Below are 27,770 nucleotides of genomic sequence, written 5' to 3'. Positions count from 1 at the left end.
ATAAGCGTAAATTCGAATAATAAGCGTTCGAATTTTTTAATAATTTTTTTTTGCAAATGTTATATTGCATTTTATAAAAGCATTTAAATTTTAATATGAAAACTCAAGAGTTTAATGCAAAAAAGGAAAAAGGAGTTTATGGAAGAAATATGTGAACGTATAATACGAATTGAAATAGAATAATATTGAAAAAAAATCAACTACTGCTCTCTCTCTTCTTGGCTTTAACGACCTTACAGGTCACGCCGGCCTTTTCTGGCTTACTAGACTTATTTTACCACGTAGCCGGATAGTCAATCCTTGCTACGGGGGGACGGTCCGGATGGGATTTGAACCCGGTCCGGCCGTGTGGACTGGCGCCGTTTATCACATGCACCACCGGGCCGCCCCCAACTACTGCTAATTTTTTTAATTTACCACATATTCATCACATTTCCATAAAACACATATCCAACCTCAACAGTCGTAGTGTTTCTTCCAGAAACTTATCATTCTCGTAAAAATTCAACTGCAGCTTCTGCCGGATATTCTGCCGCACGCCCGAAGGCACACCGAAAGGATAGTAGCGGCGCCGGTTTTAATTTCCACGGATGCATCCGTCGTCCCAGAACGTTGCGACTCGTAAAGTGGCTTGATGTACGATTGTTTCCATAGCCCGAGTGCTTTCATTCGTACGACGCTGGGCTTCGCGATCTCTTCAGCAGCAGTGAAATTGTTTTTATTAAACTTTCTCACTTCCATGCTAACATAGTTGTCCTCTGATGCAAAGGAACACATTGTACACGACGTTTGTGTGAACGATGCTGTCAGTTGCCAGTTGTTGACTTTATTTGCCAATTTTTTGGTTAGAATTTTGCTTTACTTTTTATTGTACGACAGTAAAATGGGTTAATTTATTGGGATCTGTAAAAAAAAACATTCCCGAAATGTGTGATGCATCTAATGAAGACGAAATACATACGCGAGAATTTCTATGTATGGCCCTTTTGATAAAAGTTAATTCAAGGAATAGCAACATTATTTTTACTTTTTCGTTCAAGGAATTCAGCCCTTCAAAGTATATTGAAGTTCTTTTCTTCACATCTAAATTTTCCATAAAATATTGTTATGTGAATAAATTTTCTCCTTCTTACCAAACTACCCCAAAATCAAAAGCTCAATGCCAACATCGATTGCATTAATCGAAACACAATCTCATTTGCATAGACATCTACGCAGCAAAGGAAAACAAGACTCCATCGACGAAGGACACGGTAACCAAACACGCCAATAACAAATTATGGTATAAACATAAAGTCATATCGAATGAACATTTTCAGCATGGCTGTGTCGACGCGTTGATAAAATTCGAGCAAAGCTGTCGTAATATATTTTGTCAAAATGTCACTCAAATCATTGAGAAACTCATCACCGAAAAAAAAGACTTTCTACAGTCCCAGTAGACAGTTTGGTGCAGTTTTAATGCTCGTTACCAGCACGAAAATCAATAGCTTTGAAATCCATACACGGTATTGTGGACATCCGGTGTGGTAACTGTCAGGGCGAGGTTGACCTCAACGACGCATTGTATCCCCAAGGTGGAGGTTCGTTCTTTTAATCGAGAATGTTCCAGCAGCGATTGGCGATATCATCCATTTCAATCTTAATGATGCTGACAGCATACTGCTAGGGCACGAATGTCGTAGAACGTATTTTTCGAGGAGTGTTCCCAACCGTGCAGGATCGGATAATTTGAAAGGAATGAAAATTTATATTATAGTAATTCATAAGTATGTGCACATTCTATTCGTTCGCTTTCATTGACGATGGTCCCGAGAGATTTTCGATGCCAGACAATTGGCAGTGAAGCCCCTCCGATGGTCGTGAGGAAGAGTAATGAATGGATGAAAACTACCATTTCCGTAGCATAACGAAGTCGTGGAAAAGGTAGTTATAATTCAGTAAACCATGGTCACGTCTCGGTTGGCCGATAAAGACATCCTCGTAAAGCTTGTGGTTATTACCGTGGCGTACTCTGCTAGGTGATGCTACTTATTATTCGATTTCGTAAAGAAATATAGGAAATAAACGATTTTCCAATGTTTTGCAGAATTTGACCACAAATCTCCACCAAATATATTGAATCTTTTAACATATTTGCGTTTATTGTTCCAAAATTAAAACGATGGGTAAAATCCGCATGTTTGTACCCTTCTCGTATTTCCACAAAAATCCTCAAAGATATTCTTCTCTCCAATCAGAATCTTTATTGATAATGCTGCAGTCGGGTCGGATATCACTGATTAGATTATGTACAACTAATGTAGAAACATGCACACGCGTACAGGCAAACTCCCACAACCCCTGAAATCACCGTTGCATGCATCGCTAAAGCCCCCAAAATCAATTCAATTGAGTGATCGATTCCTGTGGGAGCTCATCCGTACTGTCCCAGGAAAAGTTTTTGCCAAAGCTGAAAACCATAGACTGTGCGGCCTCCCGCCTCACATTTCGGTAGAAGAAATATATTTCCCATCCAATCAAAACGAGAAGAGAACATTCCTTCAGTGAATTGACGAAGGATTCCTTCATCTCACTGGTACAGGTAAATTGAAGTTCGCGTATGAAAGGTAAAAAAAAACACTTCCTCACTACAAATCCACTCTCCCCAAATAAAAAACCCCTAAGAGGAACTGTTGTCTTCCAGGAAATGGAATTGAATTTGAACAAACCGAACCTATCAGTGACACCCGCACCACGTCAATGGCGCGTGCAGAACCCAAACATAAGCGGTCCGCGTATCTCCCCAGGGACATAAGGTTGGGTACGCTGAGGGTACACGTATCGATTCAACGAAGGGGCTTTCGAATCGATTTTTCGATTTCATTTCCTCCACCATACAAGGCCTCGTCTTCAAGTTAGATTGTGTAGAAAAAAGAGGAAAAAAATCTCAATCTGCTACAAAGAAAGCCACACGTGAGACTTAAGAAGTGGGGTGGAAATGTTGCCTCACACCAGAGACACAACCATCCACACGGAGGTTCCGCATCACGTGCCAAAGCCAATCACGGTTGCTGTCTTGTTCGTTTCGCAAATCACGTGTCAAAAAGTGCGTATTAATAAAGATTGATCCGATGAATAATTGATGGGGTTTGGGTGAATTTTTAAAGCTTGGGACATTGGCGAATGGATGGAGACGGACAGTCTCGACGACACATGAAGAATGTGGATTGTCTGTGTGTGTTTTTCCCCTAAAAATTAGAAGCTAGTTGTCACACATTACAAGTAAAGGTGAGAAGATCCCCCGACGTATACGCGTCAAATCCTCCAACAAAGGAGAAGCGATTCTTGCATTGCTCTTGAAAGGACAATACATTGAAATAAACCATTTATCATCTCATTAAGCAGAAGCTGCAGAATATTTAATTCTCACAACTAAACGCAAAAACACGGGGCAGAAGTAACTTTGGATTGCAGAAAGAATAAGTTTCCAAGGATTCCGAAAAACCGAACTACCTGCCACGAACTTTCTGTTCCAACATCTGTAACTATTCGCCAGCGCACTTAATACCTCAAACTTTGGAAACCATTGCTTATGCATATAAATTTACCCCAATTCAAAGTGAAGCACCAAGTTAGTCTATTGCTTGCAGAAACTTCACACCAGCACACGCTTAACAAACTACAGCCGACTTTAGACTTAACCTTCCAGTGTCTGTTTTTGGATTTTGTCACCAACATCTTGAACACCGACTTACAATATTACAACGTGGCTCACGTTGTCCCAATGGGACAACTTTCACTTCAACAATTTCCACCAGTAGATCTTTCAGAGAGAAAGAGAGGGAGAGCGGGATTACTTAGTACTTAGGTAATAATTTTTCTTCCTGAAGCAGAGGCCGAAAATGATATTTTAGAGATGTGCTTTTGAAGTGTAAAGACCAAACGGTAACGCAGCAATCAAGTGTCAAGTGTCCTGGAGTCGACCCAACTGGAAACTACGCAGCAGCTTTGACAGAACACGTCAAGCAGGGAAAGAGGTTAAGGATTGAAAGAAAGACGCTAGCGAATATGAAAATGGAATTGTGTCCCTGTTGGAAAAGCACCGGGCAGCAACTTTAATCAACCGACAGCGAAAAGGTACACAACAACTTGTGATTTTCATTACAGGACAGCAAGAATATTGCATTACGATACTATCGTAGGCATGGAGCCGAGAAATTCAAGAGGAACTTCACAGCATAAAACCAGTCTAGACCGTTTTTATGCTCCCACTGTCTCCATGGTGGACAGGTGCGATAAGAGGGAGAAGGGACGTACCGGAGAGGAGTGTTTTTGGGAAATCTTGTTTGAAGTACCACTCGCTCTCCCGCAAACGCCATTCTTCTCCAGCGATTTAGAACAGGATAAGGTTTTTATTTCCAATTTTTCGCCTTTTCCTGTCGATGCTGTTTGAGGCAAACGAGGAAAAATGTCTATTTAACGAGTTTTGGCACGAGACGCTATACCGCAGTGGTATATGTGAGCAGTTTTGCTTCTTTTTGGCAAACTGGGGAAAAAATGGTTGAAAATCAGATGAACTTTTGTTCTTCTTTTCTGGTCGCCATTACCTTTCCCGAGGGGAGTTATATCCTCACCCCACAAAAAAAAGACAACCACTGATGCGATTAGTGTTTACATGCTTCTGGAACTGGTGCTCATTTCTAGTTCGCTTTTGGAGTGGAGAATTCAAAGCATCAAAGCGTACGCGGCTCTGGAGGAACAGGAAAAAAGTTTTTCCTTCCCAAAAACGATTGCATGATAAAACTTTCCCGTAAAAGTCACGGTGCGATACCCAAAACCCCACCCATCCAGGCACACACATACACATCGTAATACAAATTCTAATTTGAAAATGGCATCGAGCAATAACAGTGCCAAACAAGCAAACGATATCAACCACGCCAAGTTGTGACTTCCTCGCCCATCGTGCGTCTGGTAACGGGGCAAGCGACGCTCGTTAGTTTTAATGTTCGATCGGTAACGAAAATAAATGTGGCACTAATGGAATGGCATTCCTAGTGATTCGAGTGTGTTTTTGCTAAAAATTAAAATTAATGATTGAGCATGGGAAAACTTTTTTGTGTACCAAAAAAAAAAACACTTGGTTTTCTTGTATTTTGTTACATGAGAATGTATTAAAAATGATTATAAAATTTTCGAAAGATTTTCCAAAGAGTTTTTTTAAAACAACTCATAGTTTCGGGAATTTTCATAAAATAATGCTGTAGCACAAGCAGCGCAAAAAACATTTCTGAATGGTTGTACATGACCGAACGAAATGAATTGAATGCAAAATTAATGAACACAAAGCACTTAACGTGCTTCCAATTAGATTTGCGAACCAACTACCAGGCGCCTCCATTCACATTCATCCAGGCGCGTTTCGCTTTCATGGATATTCATTCGAAAAAGCAAACCGTACACGTGCTTCTCGGTAAAATGGTCGAAGAAAACTACCACCAAGTGATTAATTTAAATTAATGAAACGAGAAACCATTGAGCAAAGCGAGCAAAATTGAGTCGTTACGAGCGTGACATCTAGAAAACGTTCACAAACCATGAATTAAAAACCGTATCTTGCTGAACGCTTCCCACGGTAGTCACGCGCTAGATCAAAGTGCGATTTCAACCACCATGTTGTGCCGAATGATAAAAGATAACCTTTCGCTTGCCAGAAACAGTAAAAGGCCAAGCAAAACCGTTCTCCCAACCTGACGTAAGAAAGGATCAGCCTTTGGGTTTTGTTTTTTGGTCAGGAAAATGGACCATTAAATCGTGCGTTTACTAACTTGTTGAACGAAGTGTGCCCGGGAAAGAAAGCGATCCTTGGAATGGTTAAGCTTTAGCCAAGAATGTGCGTGACACGCCTTCGCATAGATCGTGTCCGGTAGTAGCGCTGAAGAGGTACAAAACCGTGGGCGAAAAACGCTCTACAACCTGACGCTTCCGTGTGAAAAGTTGTTCAAAAACAACCATAAATAAAATTCCACCCGAAAACGAGGCACCGTAAATTCGGCAGCCTTCCAGGTTGCCAGGAACATTCCCTGCGTACCTTCAATCTCAGCCGAAAGGTAAAGAGAAGACCTTTTAACACCGGACTAGTGTAACTTCGATTGAGAGAAGAGGTAGGTTTGAGGATGGTACGCAACATTTCACGAAAATTATTTACATATTCACGCATAACCGTCCACCGTCCAGTAGGAAAAAAAAATCTTTAGAACAGGCAAAAGTGTAGAACACAAAGTTCCTTAGTTATGACTTTAAGAGATACTCAAAAGCGTCACATTGCTAGCTTCACAACTTCGGGAATAAAAACAGTTTATTGTTGAATGGAAAGGCTAGCGAAATGTGTCTCGTTTTTGCCTTAAAAAAATAGATGTTTTATATTCATAGCAAAAAACAACAACAAAAAAAATCGAACATTCGGTTCGAAAATTATAGTTAACGTTAAATACTTTATGCAAAACCGTCACCCATTAAACGTTAACGACACTTTTCAACTGCTTCATTGAGGTTTATGGAACGGTGCCTAACGTTGATATTTTACAGTTTTTTTTCGGTTTTTCTCTAGCTTTTTGTGCATTTTTCTGGGTACCACAAAAGCTCCCACAGCTTCAAGCATTTTAATTTGTGTAGAAAGGGGGCTAGAGCTTTATTTTTTTCCTTTTGCTTTCAAAAGTGACATAACATTTTAGCCTTGTTGCGTTTTTTTGGAAATGCTGATAGGGCTTGATAAACAGGGTTTAATTAATTTTTCCCTTGCAAAAAAAAATATCAACGCTGATTCTGTTTTATTTCCGCTTTTTCATTCCACCCCAAAAAACCAGCGCACCCTAGGGCGAACAAAACAACAAGGTGCCAAAAACATGCGAAAACATTCAGGAAAAGAACCTTCGCGCAAACGAAACCACTTGGGGTTCGCACACAAATAGAAAAAAAAACGCAAAACTGTTCACAAAGGAAAAGCCTTTCGCTCTAGGGTGGAAATGAAAGTTTATTGCTCAAGTAGCAACACCGTTTCCGGCGGAGGTGCGTTCGAGAAATAATTCTTCACAACGCACAAAGCTAGCGACTAACGATTGCCGGTTGCGTAGTTGCGTTAAGTTTCCGCTCACGTAAGGTGTGTCGTTTGAAACAAATTGATTACCGTTCGCGTTCAGGCAACAGCCAGGTGGTGCGCTTACGGCTAATAAAGCATTATAACTTTAATTAAGGAAAACAATAAACGCATGCAACAACTTTTTTTCAGAAAAAATGCTTTTTGTGGCGTTGTGTTAAAGGAATCGTTTGAAAAGAATCTTGTATATGAATCTTTAGTGAGGAGTTATTCTCAGAATATCCTCAACATATCTTCAGAATCTCAGCATATCCTCAAGATTTTCTCAGCATATCCTCAGCATATCCTCAGGATATCCTCATATCAGCAGTTGAATCCTCAAAGATTAATTAATTCTCATAGATACATTACTCTCTAAAAAGTTATGATTTTTAAAATTTGCTATTGATTTTGGCTCTAGCATTTTTGTTGGCTGTAGCCAACAGCAGTATATAAAAGAAGAATCTGTGATTTTTGTACGAGTATAACTATGCTAGCGAAATAATTGTTGCGATCATTTTACTAGTATAGATCTACATAGATCAAGAACGCTTGAATTGCTAGAGTTAACTAACTATTAACTAGAGATAACTAAATCATAATTCCGTTCAGATAGAGAAAATCATCATAGATTTGAGAATTTGAGGATTTATGAAGCTTTGAGGATTTATCAGGATTCATAGAACATTGGAATAGAATATTCAGTCAATCAGTCAATACAAACGTTCATTCAGATTCATGAATTCGAATCAGATGCGTCCAATCGAATAGCTGACGATAGCTTGAGATTTAATTGTATACATTCCTTCAAAGATTTATTCAAAAGCTTTTATTTTCTTTTCTTTTTACTCCTGATACAGACAATTTCAACCGGAATATAGGAATACATATTGATGTAAATTGAATATTTAAGATTATATTTGAGTCTGTCTGCCTGTTTTTTGTAAAAAAAAGATAAAGCTGAACGAAAATCAATGAGAAGCATAACGGTATCAACGACGTAAAAAACGACGGGACAACTGGACGCCAGTTATTTACTGAGATCGTTGTGACTTACAACCCCTTTAGACGACATTCGCGCGCGCACAATCGTCGCAAGGTTCCCTCGATGGATGGCCGTTTAGTGCGACGGTGTAGCAGGAATGAAATATTGTCACCCATTCACTTTCATTAGATTCAGTTAGACCATATAGCCGTCGTCCTTGGCATCTGGATTGGTGTGTGTTTTTTTCGTGGTTGTTGTACTTCTGGACAACATGGGACAACCAAGTTTCCCAGGCACCCTTTTCTCGGGGTGACGCAAAACTTGTACCACCGAAGCACATATTTCTTGGCTCCATATCAAGCTGATGCCTAGAACAGTTCTTAGCATGCTTCCAACACAAGAAAAAGTCTCGATGTTTGCCTCTTTCAGCCATGTTTACGGTTTTATGTACGTTTGGCGCTGTGTTGCGATAAAGTTATGCGACTTGAGCCATAATCATAAATTTATTTGCTCGGATAAAAATATCCTGAATCGGGTTTGGGCACATTCAAGCTTTCCCTGCGAGCTATTGTGTCGCATACGAGCGAGTCGTATCGATATCGAAAACCGAAAAAGTGCTAGAAAATCACTCAAATGTCTGACTTTTGTTGTGCGGTAAGTGTGAGGAAGCGAGCGGAGCCGTGCGAAACGTTATGGCGGGGATAATATACCGTTTTATGCATAAATATTTCTAAGTGTATCGTGAACAAAGGCTTATACAATTCAACATACTTTGACTTATAAGCTTGATAATAAAAAAAAGGTTTTTACATAATACAATACAACGAAGAAAGAAAATATATTTTACCAAACGAATTCCAATCATCTTTCACTCTATTTCCATCCAAATCGTCTATACTAACAGTTATAACCGGTGAAAAATCGATCCACAACATCGCGGGAAAAGAACGCCATATTTGATCACGTTTCTTTTGTGATGAAACTTTTGTTTCGAACGAGAGACAAACACGTGACCACTTTTTATTATTGATATTTCAAAAAAGATTATTATTGGCTCTCATCGATGTATAGGATGAAGATCATAAAAAAAACCCAAGAAAATAATCTAAACGCGTACGAAACCAAGAGTTTTCGTTTCGTAATCGTGATTGTAATTTGTTCGCCTGAACGAAACTGAAACAATGTGCAGAAAGCACAATGCAGCGCTCCCCAAAAGAAAACCCCTAGACGGAGATGGAAGTTTTTGGAAGAAGCCTTCGTTACGTAGTAATTTTGGACCGAATTTCAAAGAATAGCTAACCAGTAACATGAAGAAGAAGAAAGTTGAAAAAACCATTAGCACTTCCTTGAGCATCGTCACCTTGTTTGCGAACGAACGGTGGATGGCTGGGGTGTCTGCGATGTATTTTCCTTCCACCCAGTAAGACACGACATTTCTTCGACCCCAAAAACCTGCACGAAGATAATAGTGGCGTATGGGAAAACTTTTACCCCTGGCAGGCCTTTCGCTTTTGTGTGTTCATTCACCCAAAATGGTTCGGCAAACAAAAAACCCCGCGTCTGGTGTGTTTAAGCAGGAAAACAGATTAGTGTGACAGGCCATTTTTTCTCCTCGCCGGGCACACCATCGCCAGCGCGAAACAGGAAGTTTGCGCCTGCCAGACATTTTGGGGGTGATGAAAATCCTTCAAAAAATGCGACAAAATCTTGCAAGTGAAAGGAAGGATTTTTTGAAACGATGGTGTCAAGTTTTCTTACTAAAAATCAAAAACACTGTACACAATGAATCAGATTTGTTCGATCATTTTTCCCATATTTTGAATGTTTGTAAAACCATGTTTTGGCTCTCCGCAAAACAAGATGGATGGAGCTGTCAGGTAAGCTGTCTTATCCGGACATTCTTCCGGCAGAGACAACAAGACGGTTTGATACTTACGTTTGCTGTAAGACTTATCGGCCGGGATGTTGCCGTTTGGTTCCAGTCGGTCGAGGTACTCCTCGGATGTGTAACCGTTGAAGGGCACTTTACCGCCACGATTGTGACCATGTCCGTGGTGATGATGGTGATGATGCGGATGGTGATGGTGATTATTTTGTTGCGTTGATTCGTCGCTTTCTTCGCGCGATATCGCTGAGAAAAGAAATAGAAAAATATGAAACAATTAGCACAAAGGCAATTCATCAACACGTAAATAGTAATCTAATAATCTATGTGATAAATTCTATATTTGAAATTGTTGCAAGTTGTTGTTTGATTTTAATTTTCGGCTGTTGACACAAACAGGTTTAAGGACATATTGAAAAGTAAATTTTATGTAAGACAAGTAACTTGATTGATTTACATGCAATACACAAGAACTAAATTTAAAAAATATATTTCTTGAAAGCACCTTAAACAATCCTTATCATTATTATTAATCCTTAACTTATCCCGATCGCCCTCAATTCATAACGACCGCCAAGAACTTAATTAGACGACATACAAACACAAAGAATGAATTTCCAAGAAACCTCAGCTTAACACGCTGGCTCCGCATAGCGCACTACTTGCATATAACAGCAAGAGCCATTGCAAAAAGCACCCTCCGATTAGCCATTTAGCAAGGTACTTCAGATTTTGAGAGACAAAAAAAACCGCGAATGCAAGAGTGAAAAAAAACGACAACAAATAATTGTCACCAAGAGCGTACAGGCGAGTATAATTCGTGCTATAACGATACAAACTGGAACCATAAAAAATAACAAACATTCCACCCTCCGCCATTTGGCAAGGACGCACTGCGACGAGCAAAGACTTCAATGCTTATATCTGGTGGTACACACTCGATGTTTTTTCGTTTGTGTGTGCTGTTTAAATGTTGCTATTTCTCCTTCTTTCCAGTAGGTTGGAACCACTTTTCACTTCACGCGTGAAAGACTTCATCAGTATTCATCAACGTGAGAGCGCGGCGGTTCTTCCGGCAAAGCATGGATTTTCTGTCAACCCACCGCACGGCGCTGTGACGCCGTCGGGTAGAAACGTTGATTAATGACACTTCCTTTCCTGCTCTCAGTACATCCCTTTTGCTTGTGTTTAAGTGTCCGTTTGCGTTAGTGTACGCTTGGGTTGTCACAGGTTTTTTTTGGTAAACCTGATACAACATCTTCCATGAGAAGATCTAAATTAAAAGCAAATGGCATAGCAATAAGTAGGTGTTATTGTTTTAGGGTCTTGGAATGTTTAATAAAGATGAATTTAAGTTTTGAGTTCATGACGTTTGATTGTTTAAAATAAATATTTTTTTATAAAAATTACAGATATATATATATAAAGAAACGATCTCTGGCTGATTTTATAGCAACTTCATCTGGGAAATACAAACATAAACACAATTACGACGTTCTGTCTCTAAACTACTATAACGTTTTCCTTTATCGCTATTCAGAACGCTATATACACAAACACTTGACCTTAAGATGCAGCTTTCTCTTTTATTACTCGATCACTTCTACTCAGAGTCCTTGAGCATCGACGAGGTCGTGTAACGCACCTGCATTCATCAGTGACGAGACGACCAACGTCTATTATACGTACCTGCACCGTTCACGATAGGAAGAAAAAAAGAAAAAAACATCACATCTAGCTTAATAGAAACCCGCACGGGGACACATGGTAAACCAACATGGAGAGAAGAAAAAAAGATTCTGGAGCTGTAAGACTTCGGACCATTTCCTACAACCCACAAGCAAGCAGACAGGTTGTAGGAAGAAAGAAAACTGCATGAATGAATAATCGTCTCCACGGGGCAATTGAGAACCCGCGCATTTTCATCGCAAACCCTAAGGAGGACGAGGTAGGTTTCATGGTGTCCGGTGTTTCCGGACGTTCTGGCGTTCTGAAGATGACAGCATGATACGGCAGTATCGGGCCAAATTGGCCTATCAGGAATTTCACGGTGTCGGTATAATGCCCCGTGTGTCCTTAGTTATCTAGCTAACGAGCTTCGGTGTTGGTTGTAGCATCAGTCCCAACCAACGAGACAGAGCGCTGCAACGATCCCCGGTTCAACCCTGGGCGTGACCAAGCGGAAACCAAAAACTGGGTCAATTACTGGCCCACAACTGGTAGCAAGCAAAAGAACACAGGAAGGAAGAATGAAAGTTTGCAGTGTCATCGAACACCGACCCATCCCGGTGTGCATTTCGGGATGTGCCCAGGATTATAATCCAGGGCAGATGTCGACGTAGCGGTATTAGGATGATGGAAATTTAAATTTAAATGGATTTACACCACCACCTTCAGTACGGTACGGGATCTCTTGCTGTCACTGCTAGGTAATCTACGGTGCCAGGACTCGATTACTGCCATGGGCGGTTTACACGTCATGAGTGCGAGTCTAACCGTTTCCGGTGCTAACGATTGCACCAGTTACTGGAGTATCGCCCTACCACCCCAATACACTGACCCGAGGCCGCAACCAAGTAATGAACTTGCTCTCTTCTCCTTTGCGTTGCGGATGTGTTAAATGGCGCAGCCGTTTCTGGTTTGTATGCAGTTCATTTTCAACACTTCACTGGTCCTTGACATAGAAAACTCTGGAAGTCTCTGGAAGAACTGAGAGGTCCAGTGGCATCGGGAACGGTGATGTGGACGATAGCATCAATCCTGCCCGACGGTTGGACTGCCTGAACTGTACTGAACCAACAAAAATAGGACGCGTGTACACATCCCACACAAACACATCGACCATTACAGCGAAAAACGAGTAAACAAGAACGGCCCTAGGAACCGCAATGTATTGGAGACTGTGAAGGATATTGCTGAAATCAGCACAGGACCTATGCAAACATCGTCGGCTATACTATGAAATGGCCACTATGACCACCAGCAAAATTGCATTTTGGGGAACATACGGGGAGTAGACGAGTATATTCAGCTGGATATACCAGAAGGGTTCCATCGACTACGACTTTTGGACGTTTTCTTTGGACTTTTCCAAAAAAGGTTTACACGGGGAAAACTTTATACAACCAGACATTATTAGTTAGCTTTTCCTCCATGCCGTAATCCAATATTCGGCTTTTGCATATAAACGAATGAAACAACACTAAAGCCCAAATTTGCTCTGATTGGCTTCACTTATAGCAAGATCTCTTCACCATCCATTCCTTGGTGAATCCACCAACCAACTTGTGCTTTAATCATTTTGGGATGCTTTATTTCTATTGGCCATCTGTACATGTGTGAGAGAGGGTTTGTGGAGTACGAAAATCAAATTTTCAACTGTCTATTCTGTAGCTTTTCGGTTGTTCAAAAAAAGGCCAATTTCGGTCGAACATTAAACAACTTCGTAGGTTCGAGAGTTGATTAGTTTAGAGCCATTGTTGCGGGAAGCTAAAGTTCCGTCCAACCAAACGTGTGTATATTTGTGTGCTTTAAGAATTGATCTAACTCACCCTGACCAGGAACATCAAAATCAAAGAAAATCTTCTATTAAATTACTGTCGATTCCATTGATGTCTCCTGAACTGTACTAATTTGACCAGACTCTCTTCCTTGGTGGTTGTCCATACAAGTCGTTTCTTTTCTTCCTTATCCCGTTCCATAAAAAACCTGCAAGCCAGTTAAACCATTCAAGGATAACATCAGTGGCCCGTTTCGAACGATAGCAGTGATTCTGGGAACAAATTGCACGTGGATCATTTCTTCTGCTCTTGCACGGTTCGATATAATATGCCAGAGGGAGGAGTTTTATTCGTTAAGCGAACTTTCATCTTAACTTTCCATGACAAACTTTATTAGAACTTTGTACTTTGTCCCCGGCTCATGAACCGTTGTTCGTTATGGCGTTGTTTTCGAGTCCGGTGCCTCTGTTAATTGCGAAATATTGTGAATAAAACATTCTCTCCTTGGGCAAGCAGAGAGTCCATTAAATCTGCACTCAAAGAAGCGGGTTTTTTGCTCGTTACTTGGGGAGTTCTGGTTGTTTGATCAAATTGTTCACAAATGAGCTTCAAGCGTACCAACAAACTACCAAACTGTTAATAAGCTATCCTATTCGAATCAGGAACATCCTCTTACTGCATGGCATTAATGATATTGAGACGAACTGTTGTTTTATGAATTCAGTTTTTGAAAAAGTAATTCCACCCAAAACCTTTTGGACCAAAAGCGCCACGGGCAATACTCTACCAATCGAACCGTTCGATCAGCTTTTGTCTGGTACGTGATCGACTCCTCTCCTGACTGGGGAACAGTAATTGGTGGTCTACAAATTACTCTCATTTCGACACTGCATGCCTTCCGGCTGATGCTGTCCAGTTTTTTTTGTTTCGTCTTGTACTATGACGTCCATAGAACCTCAGGAGAATAGCCGAATATTCTGTATGGATCTCATTTTTGCTCGGACGCCTGAGGCAGTTTTGTGTGGCTGATAGGAATCTAAGGAGTCAAATCCTTACCATAAATAGCCACCAGTTCAACCATTCGATTACATTTTCTGGTTACTACTGCAATAAGCATTCCCTCCAGAGCTTAGCGGTCTTCGCAGTCAGGTTTCCTTTGTTTCCATGGCCGAAACGTGATCCAACTTGACAAACGAGTAAAAGACCATCCATCGCGCACACTGCTATCATGTACCGACAGAAGCGTCAGACGCAAGTCAAATGGACGGTGAAAATCATTTCCTAGCGCGTGTTACACGTACACAATGAATAAAACAGTACGGGCGATTATGTCTCGAGCAAACGCCACAGACATCTTCATAAATCACGAACAACCACGGATCATGTTCACAGTTCGTTCGCTCCACTGGCGAAAAACTTGTCATATTCGTCCATTTTGTAAGACATTCGGTGTTGTGTTGGAATGCCTATTATGTCTCTTTTGTCTCTCACACTTCATACATCCCTCCCACCACGCCAGCGGGAAATGTTTAATTGAAAAGTGGAAAATTAACTTCACAAACTGCTGTCAAACGATTGTATTTTAATTAACCACTCATTCGGAATCGTTCGCTCGCTCCCAAGCGGGTCTTTTGCGGTTTGACGTTTTCGGGAAGTTTTCGTAGCAGCAAGATGGCAACAATACAACCGATGCCGATGGGTAAAAGCACGGACGCGACTATCAACCAGTCATCATTACGAACGTTTAGGCGAACAACTCGTTCGGCCCCGGGTTCCGCCGTTTGTTGGCTTTAGCGTGCAAGATCCATCTTTTCCAGCTTCCACAAAATCCCGTGTAAAAGCAACCGCGACCGAGGGGGTACCATGTTTTTCGTACGATGTAATACTACTTAGAAGAAAGTTCCTGGTAGCACTTAGTGGCAAACGAAAGCATCGGGGTCACGAAAGACGAGCATTATATTGCATGAATTCATTCGACTTCCAACACTCAAACCAACCTCTAGCACCATCGGCGAAGATGAACGATGGAAGGGTGGGAAAATAATTTTCCAGGCGGAAAATTCAATAACTAGCAAACATTGTTCAAACACCAACCAAGACGTGAGATGATGTAAAATGAGGCGTTATGTCGAAAGCAGCGAAAGTTTTGTCAATGAAGCTTAGTGGCTGTTGAAGATGGTGTATAAAATGGTAACACAAACCGTTGTCATCGGATGACAATTATGGTTTATGATTCGTGCATGACCAAAGTCATCTTACTACCCGGTAATGATGCGTTGGTTGGTGATGAGACCATTATGTCTATGCGAAGAAGTATGTCTTGTACATGATTTTAATTCGGCAACGCTTCAACAAAATAAAAAATCAATATCCTCTTTAAAAGCAAGTCTGGAATAACATTGAAAACAGTTTCAATTAGACAATCACTTGAAATTAATGTTATAATTCTCTTCCATTTGTCTTCTAACGCTAAGTACACGGCTTTAAAGATATGCTTCAAAGCCAAAGCAATTACATAGCTTGCAGAGGTTTAAAACATCATTAATTTCCAGAATGAATGATGACTTCATATCCTAACCAAAGCTAATATACAATGTGTCCAAATTGTGCTTGGCAACAAATGCCGCAGCGAAAGGATGAGATACGATTAAATTACCATTTCATCGTAGCATCAGCGTCAATACAAATCCTAATGCTTCGTTCAATGCTGCTGCCACATTTGCTGACTCACATTCAATGTGTACGCCACAAATGGTTGCTTCCTGTTGCCCATCGTCACGCGGACTTTGGCGCAAAACCTAGCAATAGCGCACAAAACAAATGCACGGCGGATTACCCCGTGTAACGTAATTGCAAAAAGTAATTAAACTAATTGCAATTAGTCTAATTGCTGTGAATCAATTTATTTATGTCACACGTTGACAATGGCAACGCTGGGTTCAAGGGCCCAGTGTGTAGTGTTTTATTTTTTTGAATCGTTTCTCCTTTGCACTATTATTTTGCTGTCCTGTCCAGGATGACGACTGTTTCCTTTTCGTATGTGGTACCATCGCGGTTCATCTATTATTTTGCTACTAAACCAATTATTTTGTTCTGGAATTCGTTCGAAAGTAAAATCAAACAAATATGATCAGATAATAGCAAACCTCGCTAAGGTGATAATACATATTTTTGTTTTATTTCCATGTAAAAATAGTGAAGGCATAATTTATGTTTCTTCATTAAATTTGTGTGCTTTATATTATAAAAAAAATTTTACATTGTAGTCCTTCTTAAAGTAAAAATGTCATAACAAGAGATATTGTATGAATGAGAATTCGAATAAACTAAAATGAAATTGATAAAAATCTAATCAATAAAAAGAAATACATTAAGCTATTTTCACAATAGAGATGACACAATCAGCACTTTTATAAAACACTACAGCCCACAATCGACATTACAAATCTGTATCATAGCGGCTTCCTTTCTCCAATACCTTCCACATCGGTTATTAAATCGAGGAGCAGCACGACAAAACTATGAAACTATGACGCAAACAGCATTCTTGCTCCCCCACCGCAACACACTGCAACTGCCGGAAAGAATCTAAATCTACAAAACCAATCTCAATGGTTTTTTGGAGTATGCAGATTTTCACCAAATATTACCCCTTTCGCCAAATGTACGCACTGATTTCGTGTTATTGATATGAAATTCCACTGTCACATGAATATCCGACATTGAGTGTGTAGGGTTGCGTCAACATAGCGCGCAATGGGGAAGAGCAGCTCCAATTTTAATTAAAAGTCACCAACGTTGGCGTGGTGTGCTTAACCGCAACAACGAATGCCACACACCGAGTGCAGATTTATTCGACATTCCGCCTTTTTACCGGCAAAACGGGAGTGAAAGCGTTACGTTCGCTGCAACATTGTATGGGATACGTGTACGATCAGACAGCTGGCACATCTGAGGAGATGATGCTTCTTTGATTATATGCAGAGCGCAATTATATGGCAGTGAAAGGTGGAGAATTTCCCATTAAAAAACTTCAAGAAACATTCCCCATTTACCAAGATGTGACAAGATGTGCAAGATGATAGTAATTTCTTGGAGAAATCTTTAAAGATCGCCCAGATTTTGTAATTCTTGATCTCCTAATAAATCAACATTATTTTATTAAAACTTTAGTAATTAATATACATATTTTCTTCCTTTTACAATTCCTAGTCACTACACATACGGGACAAGTAAGGAAAAGTGATTGTTGGGAAAGTTTCAAGAATATCAGGAGTTCAAAAAATTAATTCTGAGGTGCGACGCAAAGGTAGAGGAGAAGTTGTTGAAGTCGAACATATAGCAGAACATGTTAAAAGATCGCATTTCCCTCACAAAGGTGTCGTTATAACTCAGGGAAGTTCATCACCTTGGTATTACCATTACCAAGGAAGGAGAGGAAGTAAGAAATGGAGTGGGATGTGAAAGAGGATTATGAAAAGGAGGTCCAGAAGCGTCCAGTCCGTTTGAAAAAAGGTCCTCAAATGAAGGACGATTTGGGCCTTTTTCCAAGGATTCTATAGCCAGAAATTAGCGGTACATACTGCGGGAGTGGAGTCCGAAAGTATCGAAGAAGTTTAGCCATTTTTTATGTAATTTATTTTTTATAACCTCATTTTGGCATTCTAATTCCAGTGGTAGGGGAAAAATCAAATAACCTTCGACTTCGCGTCCTGTAGTAAAATTCCAAACACCGTATATTACTCTCTCATTTATAGTCCGCTTTAGTGATTTATGAGCATACTTTCTTATCGTAACGCTATTTCATTAATAATTCCAAACCCATAGTAAGACGCTTGACTGACCTTCAGGATATCCTGACCTTCTGATGGTTAAGCTTTTCTGTTGTCGTTTCGTTTACTTCTACCAATAAGTTGCTGATGAAACCCTGTACGGAAAGGAAGCAAATGCAAAGAGCCGCTAGAACCAACGTCGCCGATGGGCCGCGTATATTTTTTCGTTCATCGTTACTATTCTGTAATGCCGTAAACTTCACTGATAACCTTCTTCACAGTACAATCGTATGTGTATAAAATACTAATAAATGAAAGGCAAAACAAGCAATGGTCGAAACAAGCGGAGCGCTACTGTTCTGGTCGAAGGTTATTACGTTATTATTCTAAGCACGTATTAGCACGCGGTACCAGAAATATTGAACTCGCTTCAAAGTGTTTCGGTTCGGTTAATTATGGATGGCTACTTTCCGTCATGGTTTTACTGCTGCTAAAAAAGCAATCATGTTACGAGAGAGAGAGAGACCCGAAAATCGATCAATAATGTATATTTGTAATTTGTAAGATTAATCCCGAAAATATGCAAGCAAATAATTGGTATTTATATTCCATTCCACCATGGATGAGGTGAGAGATTGATGATCAATGCTATTGATGTTCAAGAAAGAAAAGCACATGAATAAAACAGTCAAACCATTTATAATCCAATTTTAGTAGTCTGTGCAACTATAATGAAATAAATTAAAAGCTTTAACTTTCATTTTCATTACCACAAACAGATATGAACACCGATAATGCAATTTAATAATTAAAGTAAACACACATTACCATGCTACGCAGACCATATTTTATTCAATTAATAAAAGACACACGCACGCAAAACAAACTGCGTGCAGCATTTGGAAAACACATGCGGGTGAATCATAAAAGTCTGCACAAATTGTTAGGTCTTTCACACGCGTTGCCCGATGTGATATCGTTTCGATTCGAACAATATTTTAAATTAACTTAATTAGCACATAAATAGCAAACCATCATGCGGGCTGCATCACATCAATATAACACCCGCCTATGGGTGAACCGTGTTGAATGCAACACGGAAACTGCACCAGAAAAAAAGAAAAAACACGATCAAAACTTCAATTGACCGTCGCTTTTGTTTGTAGCGCGTTTTGCACAAACGAAAAGCAGGTTTGTGTGTATAATATAGTTAAATTGATTACAATGGGAAAATTACACCCGGCCGGAAACTATGCGAAAACGAAAATCTCTGCGAGCACGAGTTTGTGGACAGCGTTTGCTAAAATTTGATCAATTTATTTTACTCAAACCGTGGGAACTTTTGCAGTTTTGGATCTTGATTTTTTTTTCTTAAATAACATTCCACTTTTTCCTTTTCTTTTAATTTTTCTCCACAACAAAAGTAAGCAAAAGAGCGGCATGGAAATGGTTCGATCCCGAATAAACTAATCAATCAATCAAACGAGAGAGCACCTTATGCTACAAGCTCTTTATGCACAATTTAATCTGCGTCAAGAAATGGCACGGCAGGGTGTCCAGCACCTTCTACTTCTCGCGCACCCTTCCCATCCAATCATCCTTTTTTGCCATGGAAATGGTTTCCTTACTCACCAGAAACGTCTTCTTTGCTAGCGGTGAAGCATTCCAGCACGAAGCCATTTATTGACATCTCACATACACGACCATGTACCGCCGATGAGGACTGGGCAGGAAGGAGCAGCCTTCATACTCTACACAAGTCTTTGAAGGATTGCCAAGGATTTCAACACCTTCCAGGCGAGTTTTCCGTTCCCTCCTACGACACAACGCACATTTCCATCATGTAACAGCACTCACCAGCAGATGGTCGTAATCGTTGCGCAAGCACGATTTGCGTGGTGGATGTTGTGTGGAAAAAAGTTATGGCCTGGGTCTGTCGAAAAAGCGTACCAGGTCGGGAATGACGCGTTGGGCAGAAAAACGACCACGCTAGGGGGATTCGTTGCCATTTTCGTAACGGCCACTGTTTGATTAGACCAATCAATGTTTATTGAAACAGCTGCGGCACACCACAATTGCTTGCATCCATGAACAATAGTTTTGTTTCCTTTTCTTTTTTTTTGATTTGGCGCTTTCGCGTAAATTAAAGTTAGCGAAGAAAACGGAAACGCCTTTAAGTGGTATAAAATTAAGTTGTATAAAATTATTTGAAAAGAAAATTACAAAAACAATATGAAATCGTGATAATTTATTTAAATGAAAAATTAATAAAACAGGCAAACATATTTGAAAATAACATGTACAGAAATTCAAAAATAAAAGAAGAAGAAAATGATGCAATAATCTTGAAGATTGCCTTTTTCATTCGAGAAAAGATTGATGTTGTCACGCCCAAGACCCCGATTCAACTGGTTTATTCTTAAGTCAATATTTTAAATTATTTGTAGTCCGTAGTTAGTAATTCGAATTATACGCCTCGTTCTTAGTTTACTAACTTTAATCCTAATACTTAATTAAAAAAAAATCATGAATCAACAAATTGAAAATCTTATCATTGTTTCTGTAAACTGATTTTGCTCAAATTTCATGTCATACCTTTATATCGAAAAAAGAAAGGAAAGGCAACATTCATTAATTTGACGTAAATTAACTTCTCAGCACCATAAATATAACAGCAAATGCAGAGATAGGTTCAAGGTGTAACACGATGGATTTGTGGTATGAAAAGAAGTTTTTATAAGCTGGAAACGGTAGGTAAAACCAGTTCCCCCATTTAACGCCCTACCAATAACCAAAACCGCCATGGCATAAAGTCTTTCTTGTCGCAAGCAAACAGGTTGCCACCATCATTGACACACCAGAATTTCCACCATTTCCATCAGCGACTAAAAGCGTCCTACACCTCGTACCCGGCGATAGCAAAAGACGTGCGCCCATCAGCATATAACCGTGAAATGAGCCATCGCGAACCCACGCCCCGGAGATCTGGGTTCGCGACTTTTTCCGAAAACCTCCCACTTGTAAGGCTTCTCTGAGTTAAGGAGGAACAAAAAAAATATAGACACAGTAGCGGAAAAACGCCCCATTAATACCGTAATCAAGTTCGCGGAACACAACCAATTCCTGTGTGTACGGAGATTTCACCTTTTCCTTTCGCTTGTTTGGGGTGGTGGGTTGCTCCTGTTCAAAGGTAAAATAATTCGGGAAAAGGGAAAAAAAAGCTCCAGAAGGTGCCTTAGGACATCAGTTCACTTGATACCATGTTTCGATGGCGCAATTCCTTCGCCAACTTTATTTTACGCGTATGTGGAACGCAAAATGACGCAAGAAAAGCGAAAACAAGTCATTACGGATTCTTACGGTTTTCATCGGGAACTCACAATGGGTGAGAGCGACGTGACGATGGACCAGTATCTACGTGCGTGACACACATACGCACGCAAGATTTCGAGGGTGAGGATAAAAAAATTCTTGCTATTTTTTAATGCTCACAAAAAGGATGAGAAGCCTTTTGCTCGCCACCGAAAATAAAAGAAGACTTTCTCCTCCAACTTCTCATGCGAGAGACTTTGGCGTTTGGGCGACGTTATCCCTGGTGACAATTCACCATCAAAAGCCCTCGCATTGTAAAGTGTCGCACGATATGTTTGCTTCGTTTTGTTGCTGGTATGTATATCGCTAAACATGGATAGAAGAAGCACGGTTGTTATTACTATTATGCTAATTTAACATAAGAACTCGAATAATGTATTGTGTCATGGTGGGTGCTTTTCCTTTACCGTTACCACCAGCAGGCTTTATTGTTATTCACTGTTTGTGACAGGCGCAAAAATAAGGACTTTCCTCGTTTCTTCTGCGTTTGGATGGAAAGTGGGACATACTGCGCACATGTCTTTTTCTCCAGACGCTCCATTTTTTTTTCTTTCTAGGGGAAACTTTCTTTTTTTTTGTTCTTCTATGAACGAAACCTTGTGGTGTTGTTTTTCCAAGAAAAAAGCATAGCATAAGTTCTAGCGTAACATGTGGTGTTAAATCAACGTTTGTGGTGCGTGGTGTTACTGTTTCCGAATTGGCGTTGAAACGTGCTAAATTGAGGTTAATGCTTTGATGCGTTGATAGGATTTTTTTTCCTCTATGCTTCGTAGCAACATTAAACGATAGAAATAGCGTTTGAATGAATCTTTCAACTGAATGAATGACTCTGAATTTCTATTCTCAAGATTCACCAGTCTTTAAATATTTATGAATCCTCAAAGATTTGTAAAACCTCAAAGATTCCTGAATCTTGGTAGATTCATGAATCTTTAAGAAATTATGATTTTATGCATTTTTGGGTGTTAAGCTTTAGAAAAAAAAACCGAGGAGAAAACTCACGATTCTTTATTGATTTATGATTCTTTGAGAATTGACTTTAAATTTGAATTTGAATTTCATCAACGAAGACACATATGGATGACTCTTTTCGTAAGATTCATTAACCATAACACTATAAAAGGAGTAATGAAAGATTTACCATTGAAATCAGCACAACATAAATTTTGTTAATTATTGATTTTAATTCAATTTGAACATTATGAAAATATTTACCATTGCAGGAAGATACTTGAATGTTCATAATGCGTTAATTAAAAAATAATTTTTTACCACTTTAAAGAAGGGAGCATAAAGTTGCTACCAACAGTAATTGAATTACAGATCATTGCTAGAGGCAATGTAACAGAAACTTTTACATCTCCGGTAAAAACCACAAAGAGTGAGACCAGCATTGAAACAACGAAGCATCACCTCGTCACCACACCACTGTGTCCCCCGGCCATGCCATCCTTACCGCGTACGTCATTAATAGTACTTGGGGCATTTTATTTGGCCGGTAGGGATTTTGTCCTCAAACTGTAATACAAGTGGAGTGAGCAAATACGCTACACAGGAAGGAAGTAAGGATTGCTTTTCAGTGATATTTTGACTCGAATTGAAGAGAGTGGATGATGATCTGCTGTTTCCACTAGATAACCAGTTCCACTCAGATGATGATCCATTTATCACAAACAGGATTTATCCTTCTAAGAATGGTTTTGTATACCTGTGCTTAATAGTTAGAAAGCAAACTTCACAATGTAGTAGCAAAGTAAATCAACGAACAAAACGACAAAATCAATTCAAACCACTTGAGGACAACATCGAACCACTTTGCTATTTTAAAATCGCATTTCCATCGTTCATCACAAACGATGAACTAAGACGCACAAGCGATAAACAGACATAAACCATTTAGATCGCAGTAAAAACCCTTGTATCGACTATTTCTGCCCCCCAATAATCCCCCAAAGGTCTCCAATAGAGAGGGAGGACTGTCAGAATTGGTTAAGTGGACAGGAAAAGGGACTACTATCGTATTAACTTGCTCGAAAGTGGAAAGTGTACTGTTTTTTGTTTTGTAATTTGGTTCGACGTTTGTGGAGAAAAGTTCGCTTCTTCGCTTCAAATTTATACAGCCGGAAAAGGATTCGATTTTGCACCCATATATTTATTTTTCCCGTAAACCGTAGTGTATTTTACCTTTCCCTGATGCAACAAATACGACACAATAGAACGCGAGAGAGAACAGAACACTATGCACTTCGCTTCAAGCGCAGGAAAAAGTCATTTCAACACAATTAAAATTCCATTAAAAGTTACTCTTTCAAGCGTTTCCGTGAGTATACCGATGCTCTTTTCGATTCCTTCAGCTCGATGCAATTTGTCTCGGTGCGACTTTCAGTGGTTTGGTTCGGTAAAGCTGATTACTGCACAATTTAACATAGCGCTTAGAACAATTGCTTTAACTGTGGCAATAGCTTAGAAATGGGTGCATCAAGACATACGTTTTACCGAAATTTATGTTCCACACACTTTGTACAATAAAAGCATATTATTATTCAACAGTAATAACCAATGGACACGCAGTTGATCTATCTATCTTGCCTTAGATAATCTCAACACAATCCGAACCACAGCCTGCAGTACGAACGATCAGATTTTGACATTTTAATTACTAGCTTCCACTTTACAGCTGCGATAATCTCACTATAACAGACGAGATAGCCAACACAAAAGTTAAACCTACGAGAGGTTTACATCACCATCACCCAGTGCCTGGACATGCATCGTGGACAAGCATCGTCACCAACAGATAGCAACAGAGTATCCTAAACACGGTGATATGGAACCCACGATGGAAATTGCTAATTTCCATACCAATACCACACTATCCTGTCCTATCAACACTACCCACCAATGGACTGCAACTATACACTGGGATGTTGGGAAGCCCACACCAAACACCCAATGTGCATCAATGTGTGATAATCTCAAATCCCAAATCCCCATCGATCCATCCAAGTTTCTAATCAACTCAAAACCGAAACCATTTCAAACTAAACTACTACCAGGGTTTTGCGGTTATATTCACGTCACGAAAAAAGGATACATGCAGTACACGCCCTTCGGTAGAAAGTGTGAAAATCCCTGGCAAATGGTAAACCACATACGTTCGTTCAGGCAAACGAACGCGCTTGGAACGCATCGACCAAAAAGGTGCGAGATAAATAAATCAATTTCGCGGGACATGATTCTAATAAATTTTACAGCGGATTAGACGCACACGAAAAGGGGGCTAGTTTCACGCAGTGCCTTTTTGTCAGTTTCCACCCAGGTATCAATGGACTCGGTTCATATGCTACTACAACACGAGGGGACGGTTTTTGCGTTGGATGAATTTATGCGACGGAGTAAACGACACAATTGTAGCTCTTGCGTTTTGTTCTTACTTTTTTATGCTGCTCCTGCTGCTGCAGTCTGTGCTGTTGTAACTGTTGCTAGTGCGACAATGGACGCACTACTGGCTTATACAACATACAGCCCCAGCAGGTGATCGTAAATTGATTCAATTCAAATTTATGCTACACACCCTACACACGCCGTAGTACGCGCTACACCACAAATGAACCACGGTAACACTGACGGGCGACAGTACTCACTGTCTTCCTACCAGGCACCGATTTATGCTCGAGTGAAAAACAGTGACACAACCCAACGAACCAACTCATCATCCAGTGGAGGGTATTTTCTGTATGAAGCAAAGTGAACGAAGGAAACACCGAACACACCTTTTATACGAGACACAGGTGGGTTTAGCATAAATTTTCCAATCAAACGACCAAGCTGCGGGAACAGAAAGGTTCCCGCATTAACCGAATACTCCCAACAATATGCACTACATATTGGCGGGAACAGTTTTTTTCCTACCCCCGGGGAGAGTATCATAAATGCAACCCAATCCATCCTTGTTCGATATGGCGATCGGGAATGGAAGCAAAAACCTTCGTTGTAGTTTCGCCAAAAAAACACTGTCTAGTCGTCTAGTCTAGCTATACCCAGGACCGTAGCCTAGAAATTCGTTTTTTTGTTTTGAATGAATTTATTTATTTCATACAACCAATATGTTACTGTGCAAGACAAGTGGAACAATGCATCGCTGCGGGTGGCGCTGCTGGGAAACATAAATGCTGCATTTTCGTTAAATTCAAATTCTAATTGTTCATAACAGGGCTTTCGAGACTACTTCCTAGTTAGCCGAATTTGTGGTTTTATTCAAAATAAAATCCGTTTTTCTGAAAAGCTTTCCATCGTTTGGGTTCGTAGGAAAAAAGCTCATACAAATGCTGCAGACTGTGTAATACAGTGGAATGTCGATTATTCGGTTGCCATTTCAACGAAAGTGGGATTTTCCGTGCAGATTCAATTTCAAATGCGATTTGACCAATTATACCAAAACCGATTATTAAAAATAATGAAACGTCTCAATTGTGAAAAATACAAAATGGTATACGTCATAGTAGAATATTCAGTGTACTTTAGGAAAACCCCATCAATCATACATTATAATACTAATATTTTTAACTAAAACGGTGCCTATTATCCGTGTAATCCTCTTATCCGGTTATGATCGAATACCGACAAAAACACGGATAATCGGCATTGGGCTGAAACTTGACAAGTATTCAAAATTGTAACAATCAAAAAAATTTGTTAGATAAAACCAAATGAAAAAGACTTTTAGTGACTTTTTTTCGTAAATATATCTACTCTTCTACGACAAATCTTTTATATTAAATATAGTATGATATATAGAATACCACATTTGCAGGGTTTTCCAATGTATGAAGGAAATGTTCACCGAGTTGCCGTTTTATTCAAGTACATGAATTGACTATTTGAGCGAGTTTAAGAGTTTTCAAGAGTATAATTGACATATTTATGGAGACGTTTTTATCAAGCATTAACAGGGTTTTTGAGGGTATAATTGACACATCCGTCAGGATATCAAGTCAACAATAATCGGGATAACAAGTCAACTTTAGTTGCTGTTCAAATCAATAACCTGCTGAAAAAGGCAATAAAATGCTCGAAATAAAACAACATATCAATGAATTTGTCAGTTTATACCCTTGAAAACCCTGTAAGTACGTTAAAACGTAAATGAAAATTCATTTCTCAGCTCACTCTGTAAAGTAAATACACTCTAGCGAAGCTACAAACGTTTTCTTAGCACTGAATAAACAACCGATTTAGATTCGAATTTGTCTTTCCCGCACGGGGTCTACGAAAGGTAGTCTAATTTATGTACTCATCTGCTGCAGTTTCATACTCCAACCACCTTCATCCAATATCCCACCCGTGCACGAGCGAAATGAAAGGGGTTAATGTTAACAAAAATACAATATTCTTCGACCTTGCCGCCACATCTGGGTAAATAGTAGTTCCAGCAAAATCGACCATTTTCTCCTTTGCACACAGCAATTATGTAGAGGGAGGGTGCAATAAAATTTTAATTACCTGATAATTATGCCTCTTGAAAACAAACAGAACCACGTACACATACTACCGTGGTGGTCATTCACTGTTTCCCGTACGATTACAACTGGAAAACATTCCTTTTTTTTCGTTTCGTTGCAAAGTTTTGCAAATTTCCAACGAAGTAATCAAACTCTTCGTAAACAACATCAAATCGAAAGCAAAAATTTTTAAAGTACAGCCACCGAAACTACCGATTTAAGAAGACACTCACAGGGAGATGTACCGAATAATGCTGCAATGAAAGTGAGAGGAAAAAATCACTTATCTGCCCCTTACAAATATCTAAAATGTTGTGGAAATATTTCCTTTATTTCCGAACAACAACAAAAAACACTTTCCGTTCACCATTCTTCCGAAGCAACACTGTTACAGCAGCTAATCCACCCATCCGGCAGCAACCCCAGGCCATTGGTCGACAGCGGGTGGCGGTTCGTAAACAGATACAGATCGGAAGCACTGTTTAAATATGCAAATACCGAGGGCGGCAATTTTTGGGGGCGAGAAATGGACGATGTTTGGAAATGGATTTTAATGAATTCTTAGCGTCTTCAAACCGAAGTGTGTGCTAAAGTGAGCTAAACTGGTGGTTTAATGAACGTGCAAAACTGCCAGCCGG

The 27,770-nt window shown here is 39.8% G+C and overlaps 1 protein-coding gene across 2 annotated transcripts in view; it reads right to left on the bottom strand.

Annotated features, from left to right (window-relative positions):
- The window catches only part of LOC125772241 (cyclin-dependent kinase 14), a 124,908-nt gene that overhangs the window by 39,111 nt on the left and 58,027 nt on the right, over positions 1-27,770 (bottom strand). For both annotated transcript variants that reach the window (XM_049443716.1, XM_049443718.1), the window contains exon 3: positions 10,039-10,233. In XM_049443716.1, coding sequence (XP_049299673.1) covers positions 10,039-10,233 — 195 coding nt within the window. The remainder of the gene's footprint in view (positions 1-10,038; positions 10,234-27,770) is intronic.

Source organism: Anopheles funestus, chromosome 3RL (genome assembly GCF_943734845.2).
Source record: "Anopheles funestus chromosome 3RL, idAnoFuneDA-416_04, whole genome shotgun sequence".
Taxonomy (NCBI): Eukaryota; Metazoa; Arthropoda; class Insecta; order Diptera; family Culicidae; genus Anopheles; species Anopheles funestus.
The sequence above is the reverse complement of the archived record's forward strand: the minus strand, read 5'-3'. Positions and strand labels throughout refer to the sequence as shown.